This window comes from Giraffa tippelskirchi, chromosome 6, assembly GCF_054371585.1.
Source record: "Giraffa tippelskirchi isolate mGirTip1 chromosome 6, T2T-mGirTip1v1.2.pri, whole genome shotgun sequence".
In the NCBI taxonomy this organism is placed as follows: Eukaryota; Metazoa; Chordata; class Mammalia; order Artiodactyla; family Giraffidae; genus Giraffa; species Giraffa tippelskirchi.
In genome coordinates, this window is record NC_137280.1 from 21,863,647 (window position 1) to 21,886,414 (window position 22,768).

General features: G+C 37.9%; 1 protein-coding gene across 30 annotated transcripts in view; it reads left to right on the top strand.

The window, feature by feature from the left end:
• The window catches only part of OXR1 (oxidation resistance 1), a 492,548-nt gene that overhangs the window by 249,516 nt on the left and 220,264 nt on the right, over window positions 1–22,768 (top strand). For all 30 annotated transcript variants that reach the window (XM_081500394.1, XM_081500407.1, XM_081500389.1 and 27 more), the window contains one exon: window positions 4,867–5,063. In XM_081500394.1, the coding sequence (XP_081356520.1) occupies window positions 4,867–5,063 (197 nt within the window). The remainder of the gene's footprint in view (window positions 1–4,866; window positions 5,064–22,768) is intronic.

Sequence of the window (22,768 nt, forward strand, 5' to 3'; positions counted from 1 at the left end):
TTGGTCATGCAAAGCACATTAAACAAAGATCCTCTTGGTATCTATCGAGAGATCTTTTTGTCTCTAGCTGTAGTGTTTCATTTATTACTCCCATACACCTACATAGGCCATTATGCTATGTTTACATTTGTTTAACACATTTAATTAAGAACATTGTTAAAAATTTACAAAGACTTCCCCTTTCATGAAATATGGAAATCAAAGGTAGCATTTAGCAGGTCTCCTTGTCAACTACAGGAGTCATTTTTAGAATCCTTAAAGGAGTAATTCAGTCACCTACACAGTTCTCCTTTCTAAGATCATGCAAATAGAAGTCTTTCCTTAAGCAAGCCCACAAACCTACTAGCAGTATTTCAGACTCCAGCGACAACAGTGAAAACATGATACCTTCAAGTCTTGATTGGGATGAGTGTCTGGTGGGAAAGAGCAGAAAGAAAAGGGAAAATACAGAAAATATAGACTGCTTGCCTTTGTCCTTTGCATTTTCCAGGGACTATAAAAGGAGTTGTAGAGTACTTAGGTATTTGAAGTGATGGAGAATTTCATTAATTAAGTATCAAGCCCTTTATCAAACATTTAAGATTCATTGCTGATGTCCTCCAGTGTGAGACATAAATTTAGCAACTCAGATCAATTCTAATACAGGCCAGCATAAAATGTAAGCAGTTTCTAGTGATGAAATAGTTTGCTCTGTGGATTGAAGATAAAACTTGTCACATTTACATTTTGAAAATAATCTTTACTGAGAACTAAAGAGCAGTTGGGCTTCTCAGGTGACTCAGCAGTAAGAGTAGTAAGAATCTGCCTGCTCATGCAGGAGATGTGGGTTCGATACCTGTGTTGGGAAGATCCCCTAGAGAAGGAAATGACAACCCGTTCCAGTATTCTTGCCTTGAAAATTCCATGGACAGAGGAGTCTGGCGGGCTACAGTCCATGGGGTTGCAAAGAGTCGGACACGACTGAGTGACAAAGCATGCACACATACAAAGGGCAGTTGGATTTTTTTCAGTAAAATGTAGCACCTTTCCTTTCAATTCCTACTCCTTCACACCCCCTCTCCCCACCCCGCCAAAAAAAAAACTTGCTTTATGCTGAAACTCAAGTTTGATATTGAAATAAAGTTTGTAAAATGCACTATAGAAAATTAACATTTCTGTAGGTGAAAATGGTCAAATATTGGTGATTTCTTAGAGTTTTTCGGGTTTAATATATTTTTAGTGTAGTCTACATCTTTGAATGCCTAAGTGTGCTTCTCTGGTAAACCACATTGGAACAAATCAAAGTTGTTGCCTCGATGACCTTCACCTTACTCCTTAACTTATTAATCTTAATGCTGCTTATATACTACTGTAACTTTTAGCTACAGTGAATGAACTCCAGACTCGGACAAGAATGATGTTGTTGGAGGACCAAGGCATTAATAAGTTCATAATCCTGTGCAAAGTAAACCCCTATTTGCTCAAGTATGTGGTACTCTAAGTGATTTTTGGTGTTGACTCCTTGAAGGTCGTTGCACGCAGTTTGCTTAACTTGGACATACAGCCTTCAACCTGATTTCAGCAAAGCAAACAAAGTGTTTTAAAATACAGTCATCATGACATGCCTCCTTGGATCAGACCCTCTCCTGGCCTCATTCTTAAATGACCTTGAAGCTCTGTATAATCTATCCTCTTTCCCCTGTGCCCCATCTTGTTGACCTCATCTCCTGCTTCTCTCCTCCAGTCACTCTGTTCCTCTAACACAGAAAAACAAGTTCCCCATTTGCTGAAATACTGCTCCCCAAATTGCTCACGGCTTCTTCCTTCAGGTCTCTTCTCTTAAAGTCTGATGATCTGAGAGCCCTCTGTTGTCTCTCCTTTATGTAACAATGTGCTTGGACACTTTTGTTTGCTATCCCTTTTATTCTATTTTAATCCACAGCACTTTTCACCACCTGATTTGTTATATATGGTTTGTTTTGTTACTTATTACTTGTCTTCCTCCATGAGAATGAGGATTCCATAATGGCAGATATTTTGCCCCTTTGTGTTTGCTGTGTGTTCCTGGTCCCCAAAATATTAGCTGATGCAAAGTAGCCTTTTGAGGAATGAATGAATAGCCCCTTTCAGTTCATGGAAAGCAGCGGGATGAGGTACAGCCAACCCAGTGAGGAAAGGATTCTTCTTTAGATTCACTCTACTCTGGCCATCTTTGGGAGGCTAGAGGCAAGACTTTCATTCTGTTTCTTTTTACTGTCCCCAATCATTCTGTTTCTTTTTACTTGCTGCTTTGTGGCAAGCAGCTATTCAGTAACCATATATAATCTTGATTTTAAATGAATAAGTTAAAAATTCAGCCAATTTCCAATGGAGACTCTATTGAAGTGTACTGTATACTCAGAAAAGATGCAGAAACCGTAGATGATTATATTTTCACAAAGTAAACACATCCTGGTACCCAGAACCCAGATCAGGAAACAGAACAGTACCAGAGTCCCAGAAAGCCATTCACATCTCTGTTAATGTAATGTGTGCGTGCTCAGTTGCTCAATCGTGTCTGACTCTTTGCAACCCCATGGCCAGGCTCTTCTGTCCATGGGATTTTCCAGGCAAGAATGCTGGAGTGGGTTGCTGTTTCCTTCTCCAGGGGATCTTCCCAATCCAGAGATCAAACCTGTGTCTCTTGTACCTCCTGCATTAGCAGGTGGATTCTTTAACACTGTACCACTTGGAAAGCCCGTCAGTGTAATAACTCCCCACTATCCACACTTTTAATAGCATAGAGAGTTTGATAGTTCTATCTGAACTTTATATAAATTGAATTATATAGCATGAGCCTTTCTCTGTCTGTCTCCTTTTGCTCAATGTTATTTTTATGAGACCCATCCATGTCATTATAAGCAGTTGTAGTTCTTTCATTTCCAGAGCTGTATAAAATTCCATTTTATAAGTATCACAACCTATTTACCCATTTCTACTGTTGGTAAGACATTTGGGCTGTTTTTGATATTTATGTATTCATAAATAGTGCTTCTATGAATATTCCTGATTGGGCCTTTTGGTAAATATGTCTGTATTTGTGTAGGATAAATACTAAGAATATAATGAGTGACTCAAAAGATGCATGCCTTCAGCTAAGATTGTGGCAGGAATTTGCCCAGAGTGGTCTCCATCATCAATGTCCCAGAATTCCAATTGCTCCTCATCATTACACTTCATGTAACTTCTTTGAAATTTTAGCCATTCTGCTAGTTCTGTTTTGAGTTTGAAGTGGTCTTAATTTATATTTCTCATGACTAGTGCTGTTGAGCATTTGTTAATATATTTGTTGACAATTTTCATAAAGCAAGTCAATTTTCATGAGTGTTAAGTAGATCACATAGGTAGTATGTAAACCAGTCCATCCTAAAGGAAATCAGTCCTAAATTTTCATAGGAAGGACTGATGCTGAAACTCCAGTACTTTGCCATCTGATGTGAAGAGCTGACTCATTTGAAAAGACCCTGATGCTGGGAAAGATCAAAGGCAGGAAGAGAAGGGAACGACAGAGGATGAGATGGTTGGATGGCATCACCAGCTCAATGGACATGAGTCTGAGTAAACTCTGGGAGTTGGTGACAGACAGGGAAGCCTTGCGGGTTGCAGTCCATGGAGTCGCAGAGTCGGATATGACTGAACGACTGAACTGAACTGAACTGAAATATAGCAGATACTCTACAGGTGATAATTAAATGACTAAATTTGAATAAACACTGCTTTAATTAAAGAATCTTTTACTAATTGGTGTATTCTATTCCTTTAACAAAGATTTTGCTCTGATAAATTCAATTTAATAAAAGCTTGTTGAGAGCTCATTATGAATAACCTCCCATGCAGAATGGTGTCAGGCCACCAATGTCTGTGTCACAGAAAGTGTCTAAGAGAAGGCCACATCTAAGCCAAGTGTGGAAGCAGGAGCAGGGTTTGACCAGTGGGGCAGAAAGTGGAGCTAATACACTAGAAAAGCTTGACTAAAACCTGGAGGTGTGAAGTTTTATGAAACTTTTAGGAAATTGCAAATGTGCAGGTGTGATTACCATACCTGATAAAACTGTCAACTGGTTTTCTGTAGGGAATTAAGGCTTGAAAAATGACACTTAACATAAGCCTCCAAAAGTACCAAGCGCCAAGGGTATGCTGGGCTTAGGGCTCAGTTACATTACAAATATCAGGTTGTGTAGCTTCAAGTATTTGAATTTAAGGCATATCACTCACCAATTATTTTTACACCAAGAAAAATGTTCTCATGCTCGCGTGGCCTTTTGCTTTTCCTGTTGGACCTGATGTCTCTCTAAAGTTTCGGATGAGCAGTAGTAAACTTACTGTCACTGAGAGTGTCTGGAGAAACAATATAAACTCTATAATTTTTCCAGCCAAGATGCTGTTACAAGTGAAATAGAAAAGCACTGGCAGCCTCTAGTTGTACAGATAAACATTTCATTATTCTTCTGGAAGTTGCAATTATTTGTTTCTAACTAATGTTTTACTGTGACATTAAAAAATACTCCGTTCAAAACTTCAAGCAATTGCTCAGTGCATTGTGTTTGTCTGAAGCCAGATTTTAGTTTGCTATTCGAACAGTTACAGTCCTTTATCACCTTACATTTGAATGTATTTTAATGAAATATTCTGATTAGAAGATCCCCTCCCCTTGACCAGTTTCAAAAATATTTGAAGGATTTAAAATACTGTAGGGAAGATCGGTAATTTCTGAATAAACCTTGTTCTCTTTCAAGGCTAAATGTAGCTCAGTTGTTGAAAAAAAATTATGGTGGAGATAAATGTGAAAAAAAATTGTGTCCGTCTCTGGAGTCAGGCGTTATCACATGTGGTATGCTCTACCTGTAGGTTGAAGAAAAAGTCCCAGTCGGTGGATATTACTGCTCCAGGGTTCAACCCTTTGGCTGGTGCAGGAAAGCAAATGCCACAAGCCAGTAAGCCCCCGGCACCCAAGACGCCCATCATTGAAGAAGAACAGAACAATGCAGCAAATTCCCAGAAACATCCTTCCCGAAGAAGTGAGCTGAAGAGATTCTACACCATTGGTGAGTACCATGATTTATGCAAATGAGTAGATGAGGTCTATCCAATCAGAACAGTGAATGTGAGGGGCTGTGGTTAATGTCCCCTTGTTTAAATAATATATTTATAACTGTTGCTCAGTATCCATGGAGATTGGTTCCAGGACCCCTAAAGGACACCACAGCTGAGGATGCTCAAGTCCCTTATATAAACCAGCATAATATTTCCATAGAACCTACACACATCCTCCCATATACTTTAAATCATCTCAAGATTACTTGTAATACCAAGTAGAATATGAATGCTAGGTAGATAGTTCTGGGTGTACAACAATTGCAATTTTTTTTTTTTTTTTGGAACTTTCTGATTTTTTCTCCCCAAACATTTTCAATCCTTGGTTGGCTGAATATGTGGATGTTGAACCTGCAGATACAGAGGGGCAACTATATTGCTGATGGTTTCTGTGGACATTTTTTCATACAGCCTGAACACAGAGTTGTAAAAATACCACAAGCCTCTACAAAGTTAAGTAAGAGAGTAGGCCTGAGGACTTTCTATATCCTGCCTAACAGAAGTAACTGACATATATATGATTTTCTAAATTTTAAGCTTATGTGCTGATATTTTCATTTTTGCCAGTCTTTAGCCAGTGCTGGGTTTTTTTTCCCTGTTTTTTTTGTGGGTTTTGGTTTTTGTTCTTTTCATTCTCCCTTCAGGCTCTCAAGTGGCTGACCCTGTTCTGTCAGGTTGTTGAGATGGTGGTTGATGTCAGCCTATAACTAACAAAGCCACTAAGAAAATAGAAAATTATGATTCTGAAGAAGGACAAATTATGTTGTAGATCTGTTTTCACCTTGCACATTAGTGAATCACATATAGATACCATTGTATGATATGGTCGTAGGCTATGGATAGGGTCTATCCACATTCAGTTCCGTTCAGTTGCTCAGTCATGTCTGACTCTTTGCAACCCCATGGACTGCAGCACCCCAGGCTTCCCTGTCCATCACCAACTCCTGGAGCTTGCTCAAACGCATGTCCATCCAAAATTTGTTGTACACCCGGAACTATTTACATAGCATGCATATTGTATTCAGTATTATAGGTAACCTATCCACATTGTGTCCCTTTTGTCTGAAGTAGAATAATATCCTATAATTCTGAACTTTAACACTTAAATAAAGTGTTTGAGATAATACAAATAAGTTGCATTGCCCACTTTTATGTACCAGTGTTTGCTTATCATGTCTTTGACCTTGATTTCTACCTCTCAATAACAATTTTCCGTGTTTTTGGTCTAATTGAGACAAAAGTTGCTAGACATATATATGGTAGAGGTCGTGCATGGGGGAGATGAATTTACCCAAGAAGATGATGGATGCGGTGGTGTTGCTTATTATTTCTTGGAGAGATTTAGTCATCACCGAAAGCCCTAACAGTAGGTGCTGTTGGCTTAATGGTTTTACCAAAGTTACATCAAAGGGCTCATGTTTTACATGATATCCAATACCCCTGCACTCCCAATATGGGATGTTTGTATTATTTTTCTCAGATATTTTAGTGTCTCTATCTGGAAATGTAATCATATCAGGTTTCTGATTCTGATTCCCACACCAGTTTTCTATGTGACTTTGTGCAGTCATTCTACTCTGTCTTTGGGTTAAATTAGTTCCTTCACACTTGAAGAGATGCCTCCCTGTATGTCTAGTTGTGTTCAGGATTTGGCGCCTAAAACCATGCTTTCTCTTCCCATCATGTCTTCTTCCCATATCTATTCTCAGGTTTCCTCTTTCCAGATGAAGCTATTTGTGTCTTACTTTTTTAATAGGTGTCTTTCAGGATGTCAGTGGTCACTTGTAATGAGACTTGATATGAGATAGGGTAGACAGGAACATATTTCCATTTGTAAAACTTATAATAGCAGAGTTCTAAAAAGCAATCAGCTGGAAAAGCCCATGACATTTACATACTGCCTCTCTCCATTTCCCAGTGTCCTCACCTTCCGTCTTTCAACATGTCCACCACCATCTGCTGCTTTTCTGGTTTATTAACAGCTAAAATGACAGTATTTTTCCTTCAGAAAATAAAGCTTATCTTACAACTTCAATATTTCTTAAAGATGAGAACATGAGGGCAAAAAATTGACCAGCTTGATCAAAGGAAATAACGAGCTAAGCATGGAAAATAAAAGTCTAAATCATAAGTCTGAATTGCAGAAAGATGAACTGTTTTATTTTAAATAGCCCTGCCACTAGTGAATGTTTAATTATTGGATTTGCAAAAATTTTATTCATAACCATTGTCAGTGACATGTCTATATGTTAAAATAGATAAGAATTGTCAACTTTCCTTTGTTGATATCACCCTTCTACTAATTTGGGCCTGGAGACATTTTCAAGATTGAACTATTAGCAACCATGTAATCACCTGTGTTGAAAGATCATTTTGCAGAACAAATCTATTTAGTATCCCTTAGTAAATGTGTTGGTGATAAACAACAACATCTATTTGAATTGCCATTTATGAGTAATTCTAAATACCAGGCATAAGTTAAGTTCCTTCTATCTCAGTTGATCTTCACAACTCTTTGTTAAGTATTATAGTCTCTGTTTATGGATGAGAGAACCTTAAAGGAATTAAAGAAAAAATTGTGAACCAGAGATAGCCAACTCTATGAATGAAATTAACCTTCTCATGACATTTTAGAGTTAGCCTCTGTGTCACTCAGAATGATACCAACCCCCTCTACAAAGAGGTGAGCCAAACGAGTTTCTATGGAAGATATAGTAGAGTGATATTTTTACTGCAATCCCAGGATAATTTCACTTAAGTTAACTATGCCAACTAACCCATACACCGGCCAATATGCCCTTTTGTTTAAAGATATTTTTCGGTGTGGTACATATATACAATGAAATATTGCTCAGTCATAAAGAAATAAAATAGTGCCATTTCCAGAAAAATAGAGAGACCTGGAGACTGTCAGGCAGAAAGAAGTAGGTCAGAAAGAAAAAAAACAAGTATTGTATAATGTCACTTATATATGGAATCTAGGTAAGTGGTACAGGTGAACTTATTTGCAAAGGAGAAATAGACACATAGATGTAGAGAACAAACTTATGGTTACAAAGCGGGGAAAGGAGGGATGATTGAATGGGGAGATTGAGATTGACATATATACTCTACTATGTATAAACCTAGACAGTATATTAAAAAGCAGAGATATTACTTTGCCAACAAATGTCTGTCTAGTCAAAGCTATGGTTTTTCTAATAGTCATGTATGGATGTGAGAGTTGGACTGTAAAGAAAGCTGAGTGCCAAAGAGTTGATGCTTTTGAACTGTGGTATTGGAGAAGACTCTTGAGAGTCCCTGGGACTGCAAGGAGATCAAACCAGTCAATCGTAAAGGAAATCAGTCCTGAATATTCATTGAAAGGACTGATGGTGAAGCTGAAACTACAGTAATTTGGCCACCTTATGTGAAAAACTGGCTCACTGGAAAAGACCCTGATGCTGGGAAAGATTGCAGACGGGAGGAGAAGGGGACGACAGAGGATGAGATGGTTGGATCGCATCACTGACTTGATGGACATGAGTTTGGGTAAGCTCCAGAAGTTGGTGATGGACAGGGAAGCCTGGCATTCTGCAGTCTATGGGGTCGCAGAGAGTCGGACATGACTGACTGACTGAACTGAACTGATGTATAAAATGCTCTTTCCTGATGGCTCAGCTTGTAAAGAACTTCCCTCAGTGCAGGAGACACAAGAGATGCGAGATCAATTCCTGGGTCGGAAGATCCCCTGGAGAAGGTAATGGCAATTCGTCCCAGTGTTCTTGCCTGGAAAATTCCATAGACAGAGGAGCCTGGTGGGCTACAGTTCATGGGGTCGCAAAGAGTTGCACATGACTGAGTGTGCGTGCACGCATGCATGCACATGCACACACATGTATAAAATAAATATCTAATGAGAACCTAATATATAACACAGGGAACTCTGAAAAACTAAAAACTAGGCAACTCTAGGAAAACTTAAAGGGGATATGTGTATAACATATAACCAATTTACTTTTCTGTACAGCAGAAACTCACACAATATTGTAAAGCAACTATACTCCAATAGAAATTTAAAAAAACAAATAAACATAACTTTAGGTGCCTCAACTTATGATTCACACAACTGGAAAAACCCTCTTGTGGCTAAGTTGACTACTACATTTAAATTTAGCAATGAAGTGTAGTACTATACTTCAGTGATTTACGAAAATTCAAGCAATGATTCAGGGAATTTTTAAATTAAAAAAAGAACTTCAATTAAAAATAAATGAAGTTTTTAAAAAGAGCTAAAACTTTTTTGAAATAATTTAAATGTCCCTTAGTGGCTGAGTGGCTGCAGTAGCTTTTCTAGAAATTTCTTTTGATCTCTCAGTTTTATCCCTCATGAACTTATTTATAGATCTACTTCCTATTGAGGGAAGAGAAATTATTGCCTCCTTGTGCAGACAGTAGATTCAGGTCCTTAATTATTCCTAATAGCTGAAATATGTTAAGCCTATTATAGCAGCCCAAACATGGTGCAGCATAAATTCATTACTTTTTATAGGAGAATAATTCATCTTACAAGAAGTACAATAAAATTTTGTTGTTTTGAAATAAGTAGGGGCAAAGCTTTTCTCTTTTGATGTGAGATATATGAATCTTTAGCTAAATTGAAATGATTGTAATCACAGTATCAGGACTGTGGCTTCTGTCACTAAGTGTGCAGTCTTGCACAGTTATTTACCATCACTTGACCTTAACTTTCTCATTTGTACAGTGATAGATTTAGAGCAAATTGATCTTTCTGAGTATTTTTTTTTTTCTCTTGCACTCTATTTTACAATTGACCATGTGAAATGCTGTATACATTTTCTGTTGCAATGAAACAAATTACCACAAACTTAGCTGTTTAAAACAACACCCATTTATCAGTTCATAGTTGTATAGGTCAGAAGTCCACATTGCATGCCTAGGTTCTCTGCTCAGGGTATACCTACAAGGCTTAACTCAAGGTATTAGCTGGACTGAGTTCTTGTCTGCAGGTTGGTTCAGCTAGGGAAAGAGAATTCCAACAAAAGGAATAAATGCTTCCAAGTTCATTTCTTTTGTTGGCAGAATTCAATTCCTTTCCTTTGTAGGACTGAGGTCCCCTTTTCCTTTTTGGCTATCAGCTGAAGCTTTGCTTTTAGCCTTTAGAGGCTACTCTCTTTGGAGGTCATGTGGCCTTTTCCATCTTCAAGCCAGTAACTGCATGTCAGATACTTCCCATAATGCGTCTCTGACTTTCTCTCCTTGGGCTTGCAAGAAAGCTGTCTGCCCTTAAAGGGCTTATGTAGTTAGGTCAGGGCCACAGAGATGATCTCCGTGTTTGAAAGTCAACAAAAGCTAATAATGGGAGTGATGTCCATCACCATCACAGGCCTGGGGATCACAGGAAGGGTGAGAGGGGTAGGAAATATTGGGGACTATCATAGCATTTGGCCTAACACATTTTACACTACTTACCCCATGCACACTCAACCACAACACAGCTGAAAAAAATTTTCAAAAAACATTTCCTTTCTATTCATTCTGACTGTTATTTTCTCATGTTTTAAATGCAGTCATTTAAATTTAATGTAGTCATTTAATTTAGCTCACTAAATTGACTGCATGTTCTGTTAAGGAGCTGTGACCTACAACTGGACTAGATATTTGAAGTTCTTCACATACTTAAAATTCTATGATTATTTTTAAACGAAAGTGCTAATTAGAACTAGAATAATACAACATTAAATTAGTGGACTAGCTCTAATGGCTAAACAGATGAAAACAGAATAGAATTCTTCCCTACTCTAATTTTTGTTCGTGCTCAATAAAACCATTTGGGTTTGGCAGTTTATATGAGGAACCTGCATAGCCTTCAAAAACATAATCCCCACTTAAAAATGGAAGATGGGGGAATGGCTTGGTTGGCCAGTGGTTAGGGGTCCAAACTTCACTGCCAAGGTCCTAGATTTGCTTTCTGCTCAGGGATCTACAATCCCACAAGCCTCACGCTGTGTCCAAAAAGAAGGAAAAAAAGGAGGGAGTGTCTGGTTAAAGCAGGCACTTCATTGAGTGGAACACAAGACAGATGCCCCCCAGTGCCATAATGAGGGGTGGGGTGCAGAGGGGAGATGAGAGAGGAGCAGGAAGGGCAGGAGAGGTTCACTCCAAGTGCAGTGGAATCCAAAAGATGGACAAATCACATCAGATTGTAAAAACACAGGGGCTCTTTATTGACTGCATAGATCTGGTCACTATTCACCACCCTCCACTGTCCTTGTTTATCAGCTGTCTTGCATCTGACTTACCCATTTTCCTTATCTTCTTGTGCTGGCATATCTGCCTCCATACCAAGTGTCACTTCTTATGAGGAGGGAAGGATGCCATAAATTTCACTAATCCTAGCACTTAGTTCAGTGTGAGGCACACAGTAAGTGCTCAATAAACTTTAGGGACGGGAAAGAGGAGTGAGAGAGGGGTGCTGGGGGAGGTGGTGGTGAGGATCCTTGCCCTTCTCAGTGGAGGAAGAGGGAGGAGATCTGTTAAAAGTTCAATTTAAGGAAGAGCTTTGAAAACTCAGTGCATTAGAAAAGGATTGGAACCCCTGCTGTGAGGAGCAGTGAATAAGATCATACAACCTTGATATCTGTTAGAAAATATAAAGGTTAGAGTTAGCAAAGCTCTCATTTTTATTTTTTTAAATTGCAGCATAATTGATTTATAATGTTGTGATAGTTTCTGTTGTACAGCAAAGCAACTCAGTTATACATACTTTTTTTTTTTTGGTTTCTTTTCTTTTATACTTGATTACAAGATGTTGAATATAGTTCCCTGCACTATACAGTAGGGCCTTGTTGTTTATTTTAGATATAGTGTGTATCTATATCTATGTAGTGTGTATCTGTTAATCCCAAATTCCTAATTTATCCCTCCCCCAACCTTTCCCCTTTGGTGAAAGTGAAAGTGAAGTCGCTCAGTCGTGTCCGACTCTTGCAACCCCATGGATTGTAGCCTACCAAGCTCCTCCATCCATGGGATTTTCCAGGCAAGACTACTGGAGTGGGTTGCCATTTTCTTCTCCAGGGGATCGTCCCAACCAGAGATGGAACCGGGCTCCCGCATTGTAGGCAGACGCTTTACCGTCTGAGCCACCAGGGAAGTCCCTTCTGCTTTGTTAACCACAAGTTAGTCTTCTAAATCTGTGAGTCTGTTTCTGTTTTGTAAATAAGTTCATTTCTATCATTTTTTTTTTAGATTTCACATATAAGTGATATTATATGATATTTATCTTTCTCCTACTTCACTTAGTATGATAATCTCTAGGTCATCTGTGTTGTTGCAAACGACGTTATTTCATTCATTTTATGGCTTTATTCCATATATATATATACATATACATACATACACACATAGATGCATATACCACATCTTTATCCACTCATTGATGAACATTTAAGTAGCTTCCATGTCTTGGGTATTGTAAATAACACTACATTGAACATTGGGTTGCATGCATCTTTTCAAATTAGTTTTTGTCTTTTCCATATATGTGCCCAAGAATGGGATTGTTGGATCATATGATAACTCTGTTTTTAGTTTTCAAAGACCCTCCATACTGTTGTCCATAATGGCTGCCCCAATTTACATTCCCACCAACAGTGTAGGATGGTTCCTTTCTTCCACACCCCCTCCAATATTTATTATTTGTAGTTTTTAATGATGGCTGCTTTGACTGTCGTGAGGTGAAAACTCATTATAGTTTTAATTTGCATTTCTCTAATAATTAGCAGTGTTGAACACCTTTTCATATGGCTGTTGGCCATTTGTCTTCTTTGGAGAAATGTCTGTGTAGGCCTTCTCTCCATTTTTTGATCGGTTTGTTTGGTTTTGTTTTTATATTGAGCTGTATGAGGTGTTTGTATATTTTGCAAATTAAACCCTTGTTGGTTGCATTGTTTGCAGAATATTTTCTGCTGTTCCTTAGGTAGTCTTTTTGTTTTATGGTTTTCTTTGCTATGCAAAAGCTTATAACTTTGATTAAGTCCCATTTGTTTATTTTTGCTTTTATTTCTTTTGCCTTGGGAGACCAACCTAAGAAAATGTTGCTGCTATTTATGTTAGAGAACGTTGTGCCTGCATTCTCTTCTAGGAGTTTAATGGTGTCGTATCTTATATTTAAAACCCTTTTTTAAATTACTTACACTATTTAAATGCTCTTTGCAAGCTCAAGGAGAAGACAGAAAAGGCTTGAGTTTAGCCTTCCCAGGTTCCTAGCTCTGCACGTTTTCCAAACAGGGCCAGTAGGGGACTCCTTGGCCAACAGGTGTCTGAATGATACCTCTGGAACTTTCTTTCAGTTGAGACTTAGTTCTCATCCTCACCTTGTCAGGGGAACTGACAGTCTGCTCACCCCTTTTAATCTCCTGTTTGCCCTGATGCATAGTCTCTACTTTTTATCCTTTCTATATTAATCTTGCTGCACCATCTTCTCTTTGTTGGATACCACCTATGATGAACCAGTCACTATTCTTTACACAGTAATTTCCAGTTATATTCAGAGGAACAAATTCTGGGTTTTTTTAGTGTATGTGTTTAACTCAGAATTTTCCATATATGAAAATATGTCCCTTCATTTGTTAACCTATTCACTTATTAATTAAATAAGTACTTACTAAATGCCTAGTACATATCAGGTCTTATTTGAAGTGCCAGTAATACAAGAGAAAATAAGATGAAGTCCAAGTGCTCAGGTGCTTATATTCTACTGGGAAAAACAGGCTATAAATAAATGGGATATTTAACACATTGTCAAAGAATGATAAGTTTTTAAAGAACAGTAAAACAGGTTAAGGGAAGAAGGCAATAGAAAAGTTACTTGGTAAAATGTGTTTAAATCTTATACAATTTTTATAAACATTATAGCAAATAAATGATACAGTTCTGAGAAATCAGTTAGGCTGGTTTCAATTACAGGGCATTTGATGTATTAATAATAGATTTTTTTCAAAGAGTTGTTTTTCATTTGGCGTAGAATTAGTTTATGAAAAGACTAATGGAATTGATATTTGCAACATGAAGAATTGATATTTGCAGCATGAAGAAGAAGATGATTGATGGGAAATTCAGTGATTCTCAAGCTTCCCAGCATTGTTTTAAAGAGGAGGTGCACAGATGTTCTTCATTTCTACCAAGAAAAGAATAAGTTGTAGCAAAGAATATTAAAATGAAATATCAAGGGAATGTAACAAATTGAGCACATGTACTGGGAAGTTTGGGTTTTGTTTTCTGAAGTACAGCTGTTATGTCTTAAGAGTCGTTTAGGCATCAACTGGCCTAGAAAAATGCTAAGATTAGCTCTCTGAGATCCTGAATGGTTTTGATCCATGGCAGGAAGGCAGAAGGGTAGTCACGCATCCCATAGTGCTTACAGAGTTCCTATGTATGCTCCCAAAGGCAGGGTGGATCAGTGAGGAACTTGGCCTATGGAATGTGATGTCTAAGTTGGAATCTCATTCCCCCTGCCAATTATGTGACCATGAACAAGATACTTAAAATCTCAAAGCTCAGTGTCTTCACTTACAAAAGAAAATAAAAACTGGTGCTTCCTAAAAGGGCTGTTATAAAGAGTAAATGAAGTTGTCTGTATAAAGTGCTTATAACAGTGCCTAGACCTTGGAGGTTCTCCGTGAATATTAGTGAATTGTTGTTGAGCATTAAAGATATGGCTTGAATGAGGCGCCATAATCCCTTCCCTCCTGCATATATGAAGCCAGGCTCCAGTCCTGATCCTTGTGAATATGCTCACTTATCTCTTGGTTTTTAGCAGGAAGTTTCTCATTCCCCACCAGATAAGGTTGTTGCTCTATAGACCTTTCATTCTGTGCCCCAGTTTGCTGTCCAGCTTAGTCTCAGACCCCAGCCCTACCCTCTAGGCATGCTTCTGTATGATGTGTCATGGGCTTTATGGAAGTGTTAGAATTCTACCCCGATTCCCCCCATACTTGGCCACCCCTTCCCCATTTGATCACATGGATAAATCCACAGCATTTTAGCATATGCATTGTCTATGTCTTAGATGATTAACAAATACATGTTGAATTGGGTGAATGCTTATATTAATAACATTCCACTCAACATTAATGAGTGGATACTTATTATGGCCACTGTGTAGCATTCTGTGGAACTAAGTGTCTGAAAGTTGAATGATTTATTCACAGTCACACTGGAAATAGTGGCAAAACCAAGGAAAGAATCTAAGTAGGTTGATAACGAATGGTAAACAGCTTATCTTCTAAATGCTTTCAGGTCAGGTTCTTTTCTCAAAAACAAAAATAGGACTAGACCATTGACAGAGATCTCAGTGAGTGGTTCTGCAGGTGCTAGTCCATACCACTGATGGTGAAACAGATGCATTAAAAAAAAAAAAAAAGAATACGAGTTTTTCATGAAATTACATTTATTTGACCAAAATGACCATCTTTTCCTTCTTTTTACTCATCCTTTCTTCTTTCTGTCCTTCTTCCCCTCCTTCTCTCTTTCCCTGTCTTTCTTTTCTTACCTCCTTATGTTAGTGAAGTCACTCAGTCATGTCCAACTCTTTGTGACCCCATGTACTGCAGCCCACAAGGCTCCTCCGTTTATGGGATTTTCCAGGCAAGAGTAGTGGAGTAGGTTGCCATTTCCTTCTCCAAATGGATGATATTTTAGCATAATGTCTGTGAAATGATGACATAATATGTGTATTACTCCTGTAGAATTTTTTAATAAGATGTATTATTTTTAAACCTCCTCACTTGTTAAAATTGTTAGTAAATATCCCTAAACTATTCTTTTGAACTATTACTCTTCTATGGAATTGAAAAAGTCTGACATACACTGATCTTGTCCTTTGCCCTGCCTTCAGAATAGAATATCTTCAACCCTCCAAACTTGATGAAGCACAATTAAATACAAATTTGTATCTTGCTAACCCCAGGATGCTTACATATTGAAAAGAGCACCTATAAAATTAGGGGTTCCCTGGGAATTCTTCTGAGTAGTTGGTAAAATTAAAGCAGTAATAACTGGTTTGGAAATTCTAAAAAGGGAAAAGCAAGACATATTTAACTGCTTTTTAATTGCAAGACACCAGGCATTTTAAAGTATCATCACATAACTTATATGCCTCTCATTTTGAATCCAGACTTTTTAATTATATGAATAAAAAAGATCAACTCTAAAGTGAAAAATACTGTAGCAGGAGAGAGAGGGAAAAAACTACTCTTGCTGGAGGCAGCACATTCTGCAGCAAAAAAACTAGGTCATCGCTGAACCAGCACCTACCTTCTCTCCAAGCTAGATTCTTCATGTAAAAACAGGAAACCTCTCTAATTTAATCAGAAGAACCAACTTGCCATGCAGGTCACTGCCTATAAGCACAAAAACAAAATGGATAACTGCTCTGAGGGTCAAATTAAATTATGTTCTTGAGAAGAATGACTTTGTTTTGAAGTCTGTTCTGACATTTTGATGACTTCTTATATTTTCTGGGTCAGAAGATTATTTAAGGAAAATTATTCTGTTGTTGAGCTTCCTTGTTATGCATGGAATCTGGAATTCCCTAAATAGAACTGGGATTTTCACATATTTTAAAGACTGGTGCATATGTAGAGGTGGGCTGCCCTAGCGGTCAGTAGGTAAAGAACCCGCCTGCAAAAAAGCAGGAGACACAGGAGACCCAGGTTTGATCCCTGAGTCAGGAAGATCCTCTAGAGAAGAAAATGGCAACCCACTCCAGTATTCTTGCCTGAAAGATCCCTTTGACAGAGGAGCCTGGTGGGCTATAGTCCAAAGGGTTGCAAAGAGTCGGACGTGTCTGAGTGACTAAGCACACACATACCCATGTGTAGAAGTATCACATTGCAGTAGAATGGGCCCTTTCTACTAATATAGTGGAATTTGAAGACAGCTGAAAATCCAAGTTCAGTTTTTTTGTTCACTTATGGGATAAGCAGACCTTGGGATTATCCAGTGTATGAGAATCTGTGTCTGTGGGTATGTATGTGCTAGAGGGAATTTGAATGGGTTTTTATTTAGTGTTATTTTTAAATTTCCATTTAAAGTCCACTTTAAAACATGAAGCCTAAGAAAACTCACAGATGAAAACTCACTTTCCACTCTAGAATAAATATGAACACTTTATTTCTTTCAAGAGAAATCAGATTTCTTAACTAAACATTTATACAATTTTAACTAAGTTTTACTAAGCACTCAGAAAGAAGAAAAAGACATTTGTTTGATACCCCCTATAGATTGGTAATGTTCATAACATGCTATGGAAGCTTGCCAACTCTAGTTTACAAAGTTTCCACCAAATTTTGTACATTGTCTTATGCTCTTTCCCCTAATTTTATTATTGTTCTCTGTCAGCAGTAATCAACCCAGGATCAAGGAACAAGGTTTAATTATGGTGGTGATCAATGGATTAAGAAATGTCAATGCCCCAAGGTTTCCTTGAGCTACTAGTATTGGTTTAGTGTTTGAGTCGCAGCATAAGTTACAACTTATTAAAAACAAATTATACCTGTCAATTCATTTAATGATTTCTAAGCAGCCTAATTAAAGCTATATTGGTTAAAATTGTGGAATAATTAAAATGGACATTATTTTGTGGTGGAGAAATAATCATGATCCTATTTGAAATTTGCTGAATTCCTATGAAAATAAGTCCTTCTCGGTCCCGACCATCAAAACGTACCCTTTACACCCACCAATGCTTGTAAGGACTTTCCTGTTTCACCATGACTTTCCCGTTTCACCAAGAAAATGACAGATTATTAAAAAATATCTACTTTATTTTAAATATTCAGGGACAGCAATAATGGCAGTTTAAACAGTGAATTGATATGTTCAGTTTTTCCCAGTATTTCTGTTTTTAAAAAATCATCAATTTAAAGCATTTCTCGGATCTTACAAACATTCAGAAATAGGACTATTGATATCCCCTCGTTATGTCGCACACTTGAAACTAATGCCTATGTCAACTATATATCAATGAAAAATATATTTAAAGAAACAATTCATATCACGTGATCTTTTTAAGATGTGGCTTTTCTTCATACTTCATATCTAAAGACATTTTTACACATTAAAAAAATGAAAGATTCATACTCCTCAATAAATTTTGACCATGTTCACAACTCTGCCCAAAAGAATATTACTTCGAAGAATGTGAAAATAGTTAAAAGTGAGACACAATTGAGGGACATGCTTCTATTTGCTATTTCTGCCAGAGGTTTTGAAAGGATGCTGACTACAGTTAATTACTTTGAATAACCCAATTATAAATGTTTCAGTGACCATTCCTAATAGAATCACTGTAAATCATGTGCACATCTACATGCGAGTAAGCTTTTACTGAGCTATTTTAAAACTTTACTAATTCGGATGTTGAATCATCTAGACAAGCTATGAGATAAAAAGCCTTTGTGTCAGTATAATATGTGAGTAAAAAGCTATGTGAATTTTTAATGGAAACATGATTTCACAATGCAGAAAATATTATGTTCAGCAAATTAGTTTAATAGCTTTTTAGTAGGTAAAAATACCTGCTAAGAGAAATTCATATGATGGTTTGAAAACAGTGTTAAACATTACTTAATCTCACATTACCATGTATGTTTAAAGAGAACAAAGTTAGTAAGTGCCTTTAAAATATTATCTGAATAAGTCTTTATCAATTTATATGGATGTTCCCTAGAGCAGAAAGCCTATACTGTCTGCATAAACATGGCCAACACATGTTAGCATTCCATTTCAACTCCATTCTGTTGGTCATGTATTTGATCAGCTGTTTCATAAGTTGGAATCGTAAGTCTTCTAATACATCCTGTCTTATGGACATTAAATATTAAGACATTACACATTAAGTATGTGGAGGATAAGTCCATCAAAGAGGAATCAGTAAGACTTTATAAACAGTGCCTGCCTACTGGCAGCATCACAATGTTTTTTATTTGCTATGATTTGCACTCAAGGATACTTGGACTTTGTTGCTTAAATTTTAATACATTGATAGAGAGGACATTGATTTCCTCTCCTAGTTCTCTGAGCCAAAATAGATAAAAATTAGCCTCAATAGTATATTGGAGATAAAATATCACAGGTGCCCACAGAGAGTTGAACCTTGCAACTCTATTTATTGAGAGTCTCATAGACCAGTTCAAAACAATTTCCTTTTCAATTTGGTAATTTTAGTGTCTTTGAGGTCTTTTTCAAGTATTATTTCAAGTGAGTCAGTGTGTAACAAAACAGCAGAATAATGTTTAAAGGAACAGGGTATCTGGTATGCTATTTAAGGCTACAAAGTTTCACTTTCTGCTTTAAATAAATAACTCTCTGAATTACAGATTTTTTTGTGAGATGAGAAACATTCTTGTAAACAAACATAGGGTGAGTGGGATGGGATGAGGATAGCCAAAAAGAGGCATTAAAATTAGAAAAAGTGGAATATAAATAGTAATTCTCTCTCCATGCTCTGATTTACTTTTCACCTCTCCCCTAATGTAAGCCTATCTAAATCTCAATTCAGTGGGCAGTTTTAAGAATGCTTACTCATGCATTTAATAAATGAATGACTAGTGTTGGCAACCGGCAGTTAGAGATGAGGCTTGAGAAAAATGAGAAGCCAGATAATGGGGGATGTTGTGCGCTACAGAATTTGGGCTAATGTGACAGTTTGGGGATTGTTAAAGGCCCTTTCCTACTGGAGTCCCTTGATAAGGTTGCTTTATAGAGAAATGTTTTGAGTATCATATGGAGAATGGGTTGGCTACCCACTCCATGGGAATTCTTGCCTGGAGAATTCCCATGGACAGAAGAGCCTGGTGGGCTACAGTCCATGGGGTCACACAGGGTCAGACACAACTGAGTGATTAAGCACAGCATATATGCCTAGAGAAAAAATAATTTTTTAGATATATGCTGTACTGTTTAAGAGCTTTGGCTCTGGGATTATATCAACCTAGTTTTGGATACCCACACAGCCATCCTAAGTAGCCCTGTGACCTTGGAAAAGTCACTTAACCTCTCTGAACTTCTAATTTTCCTTTGGGAAGTAAAAATATTACCCTGTATCACTCAGCTTTTTAAGAAGGTTTACATGAGATAATGCATACAAACTGCTTAATAGATCCTGGTGAAGAGTAAGTGTACAGTAGAAGTTAAATAAAAAGTAAAGTATCAAAATAATATTAATGGAGAATGACAAGGTCCTAATCTAAGGTAGAGGCAATATGAAAGGAGAATTACAGAGAGCCAATGAACATAAGTGAAGAGGACCTGGCAACCAGCTGGAAATGAAAAAGAGGAATATTTTCCAATCAATTCTGTGATTTCAAGTTTTGAATGCTTGAAGCAAAGGTAGCTGACAGTTTCCAATTAAGGTATATTTTCTTTACTAAGCAGATATCTCTATGGGCCAGAAAAGGAGTAAAAACACATAGAAATAAAGGAGCATGGAACACAAGGGTCTTTGGATTCTATTTATTCCAGAAATAATCAGGGGCAGCCAAGACCTCAGCTCTAGCAGGGTAGCTGGGATTAGAAGAACCCCAGGAGCTGTCACAGTCAAGCACAGCTTAAGAGGACATGACACCTAAATGTAAAGTGGTGTCCTGGATGGGATCCTGGAACAGAAAAGGGACTTTAGGTAAAATGTCAGGAAATCTGAATAAAGCATGGACTTTAGTTCATAGTAATGTGTTCATTAATTACGACAAATGTAACTAATTAATATGAGAGGTTAATAATAGGGGAACTGGATATGGGCATATGAGAACTCTGTGCTATTTTAGCAAATTTTTGGTAAATGTAGAAACTGTTCCCAAATAGAAAATTTTCTTTAAAACAAAAAAGATACTATGCACACTAGGAGAACAGGGTCCCATTTACTTCTTCAATTATAGCACCTGAGCAGGGACTCCCAGGTGGCTTAGTGGTAAGGAATCCTCCTGCCAATGCAGGAGACACAGGACACATGGGTACAATCCCTGGGTTGGAAGATCCCCTGAAGGAGGAAATGGCAACCCACTCCAGTCGACTGAGAGAGCATATGCAAAGGATTTCCAACCATGAAAGAAGGAAGGAAAAATCTCTGATTACTGCCCACCCCAGGTTGTGGCTCAGCATAAGCTTCAGAGGCCAAAGGAAGCTGAGAAAGGCTTGGAGGCTGGACCCAGGAGTCAGAATCTGTTTTTCCCCCACTGGCAGCATGCAACCTGAGCCACCATCTCATATCTTGTTCTGGAATGGAGATCTAGGGGGCAAGTAGAACTAGAGTTGAAATGGCTAGAGAAGAGTGAATGTACTGGAAAGAGAGAAACATGTAAAACTCAAGAGCTCCCTCTCAAGAGAGAAATGTTGAAAGAGTTCATCGCTCAGTTGTGTCCAACTCTTTGCAATCCCATGAACTGTATCCTCTCTGTCCTTGGGATTCTCCAGGCAAGAATACTGGAGTGGGTTGCCATTTCCTTCTCCACGGGATATTCCCAACTCAGGGATTGAACCCGGGTTTTCCTGTATTGCAGGCAGATTCTTTACCAGGGAAGCAGTCTGAAACTAAAATGCAAGTACATGAGAAAAGCGAAATCTGAGAAAGTCAACAAAAGCAACAATTGGGTGAGGAATTCAGTAGATAAAATGAAAAAAAAATAAATGACTTTATGATTTGTGTGAGGCTTCTGGGATAACTGTTGAGTCTCTGATTTGAATGTCTAGGTGCACTGGTTTGGCATTTACCAAGATGGGAAATGCTCAAGGGGTCACTTTTAAAATGGGATATTGGTTCAGTGGTGGGGCCATTAAGCTTTGAGGTACCTGGGGAGATAGGCAGTTGGATCTGCGGTTCTGGAGCTCAGGAGGTAGGTTTAGGATGAAGATGTCACTCCAAATCAGCATATAAGTATAGAGGAGTTTCTTAAGAAGAGTGAATAAACTGATAAAGAAAAATTGCTGTTCTTCAGTTGCTAAGTCATCTTTGACTTTTTGTGACCCCATGAACTATAGCTGGCCAGGCTCCTCTGCCCTCCACAATCTCCCAGACCTTGCTCAAATTCATGTCCATTGAGTCAGTGATGCTATCTAACCATCTCATCCTCTGTACTCCCTTCTCCTTTTGCCTTCAAACTTTCCCAAAATCAGGATCTTTTCCAATAAGTTGGCTCTTCACATAAAGTGGCAAAAGTATTGGAACTTCAGCTTCAGCCTCAGTCCTTCCGGTGAATATTCAGGACTGATTTCCTTTAGGATTGACTGGTTTGATCTCCTTGCAGTCCAAGGGACTCTCAAGACTCTTCTCCAGTACCACAATTTGAAAGCATCAATTCTTTGGCACTCAGTCTTCTTTATGGTCCAAAACTCAAGCCAGCTTAAAACTCAACATTCAGAAAACTAAGATCATGACATCTGGTCCCATCACTTCATCACAAATAGATGGAGAAACAATGGAAACAGTGACAGACTTTATTATTTTGGACTCCAAAATCACTGCAGATGGTGATTGCAGCCATGAAACTAAAAGATGCTTGCTCCTTGGAAGGAAAGTTATGACCAACCTAGACAGCATATTAAAAAGCAGAGACATTACTTTGCCAACAAAAGTCCATCTAGTCAAAGCTATGGTTTT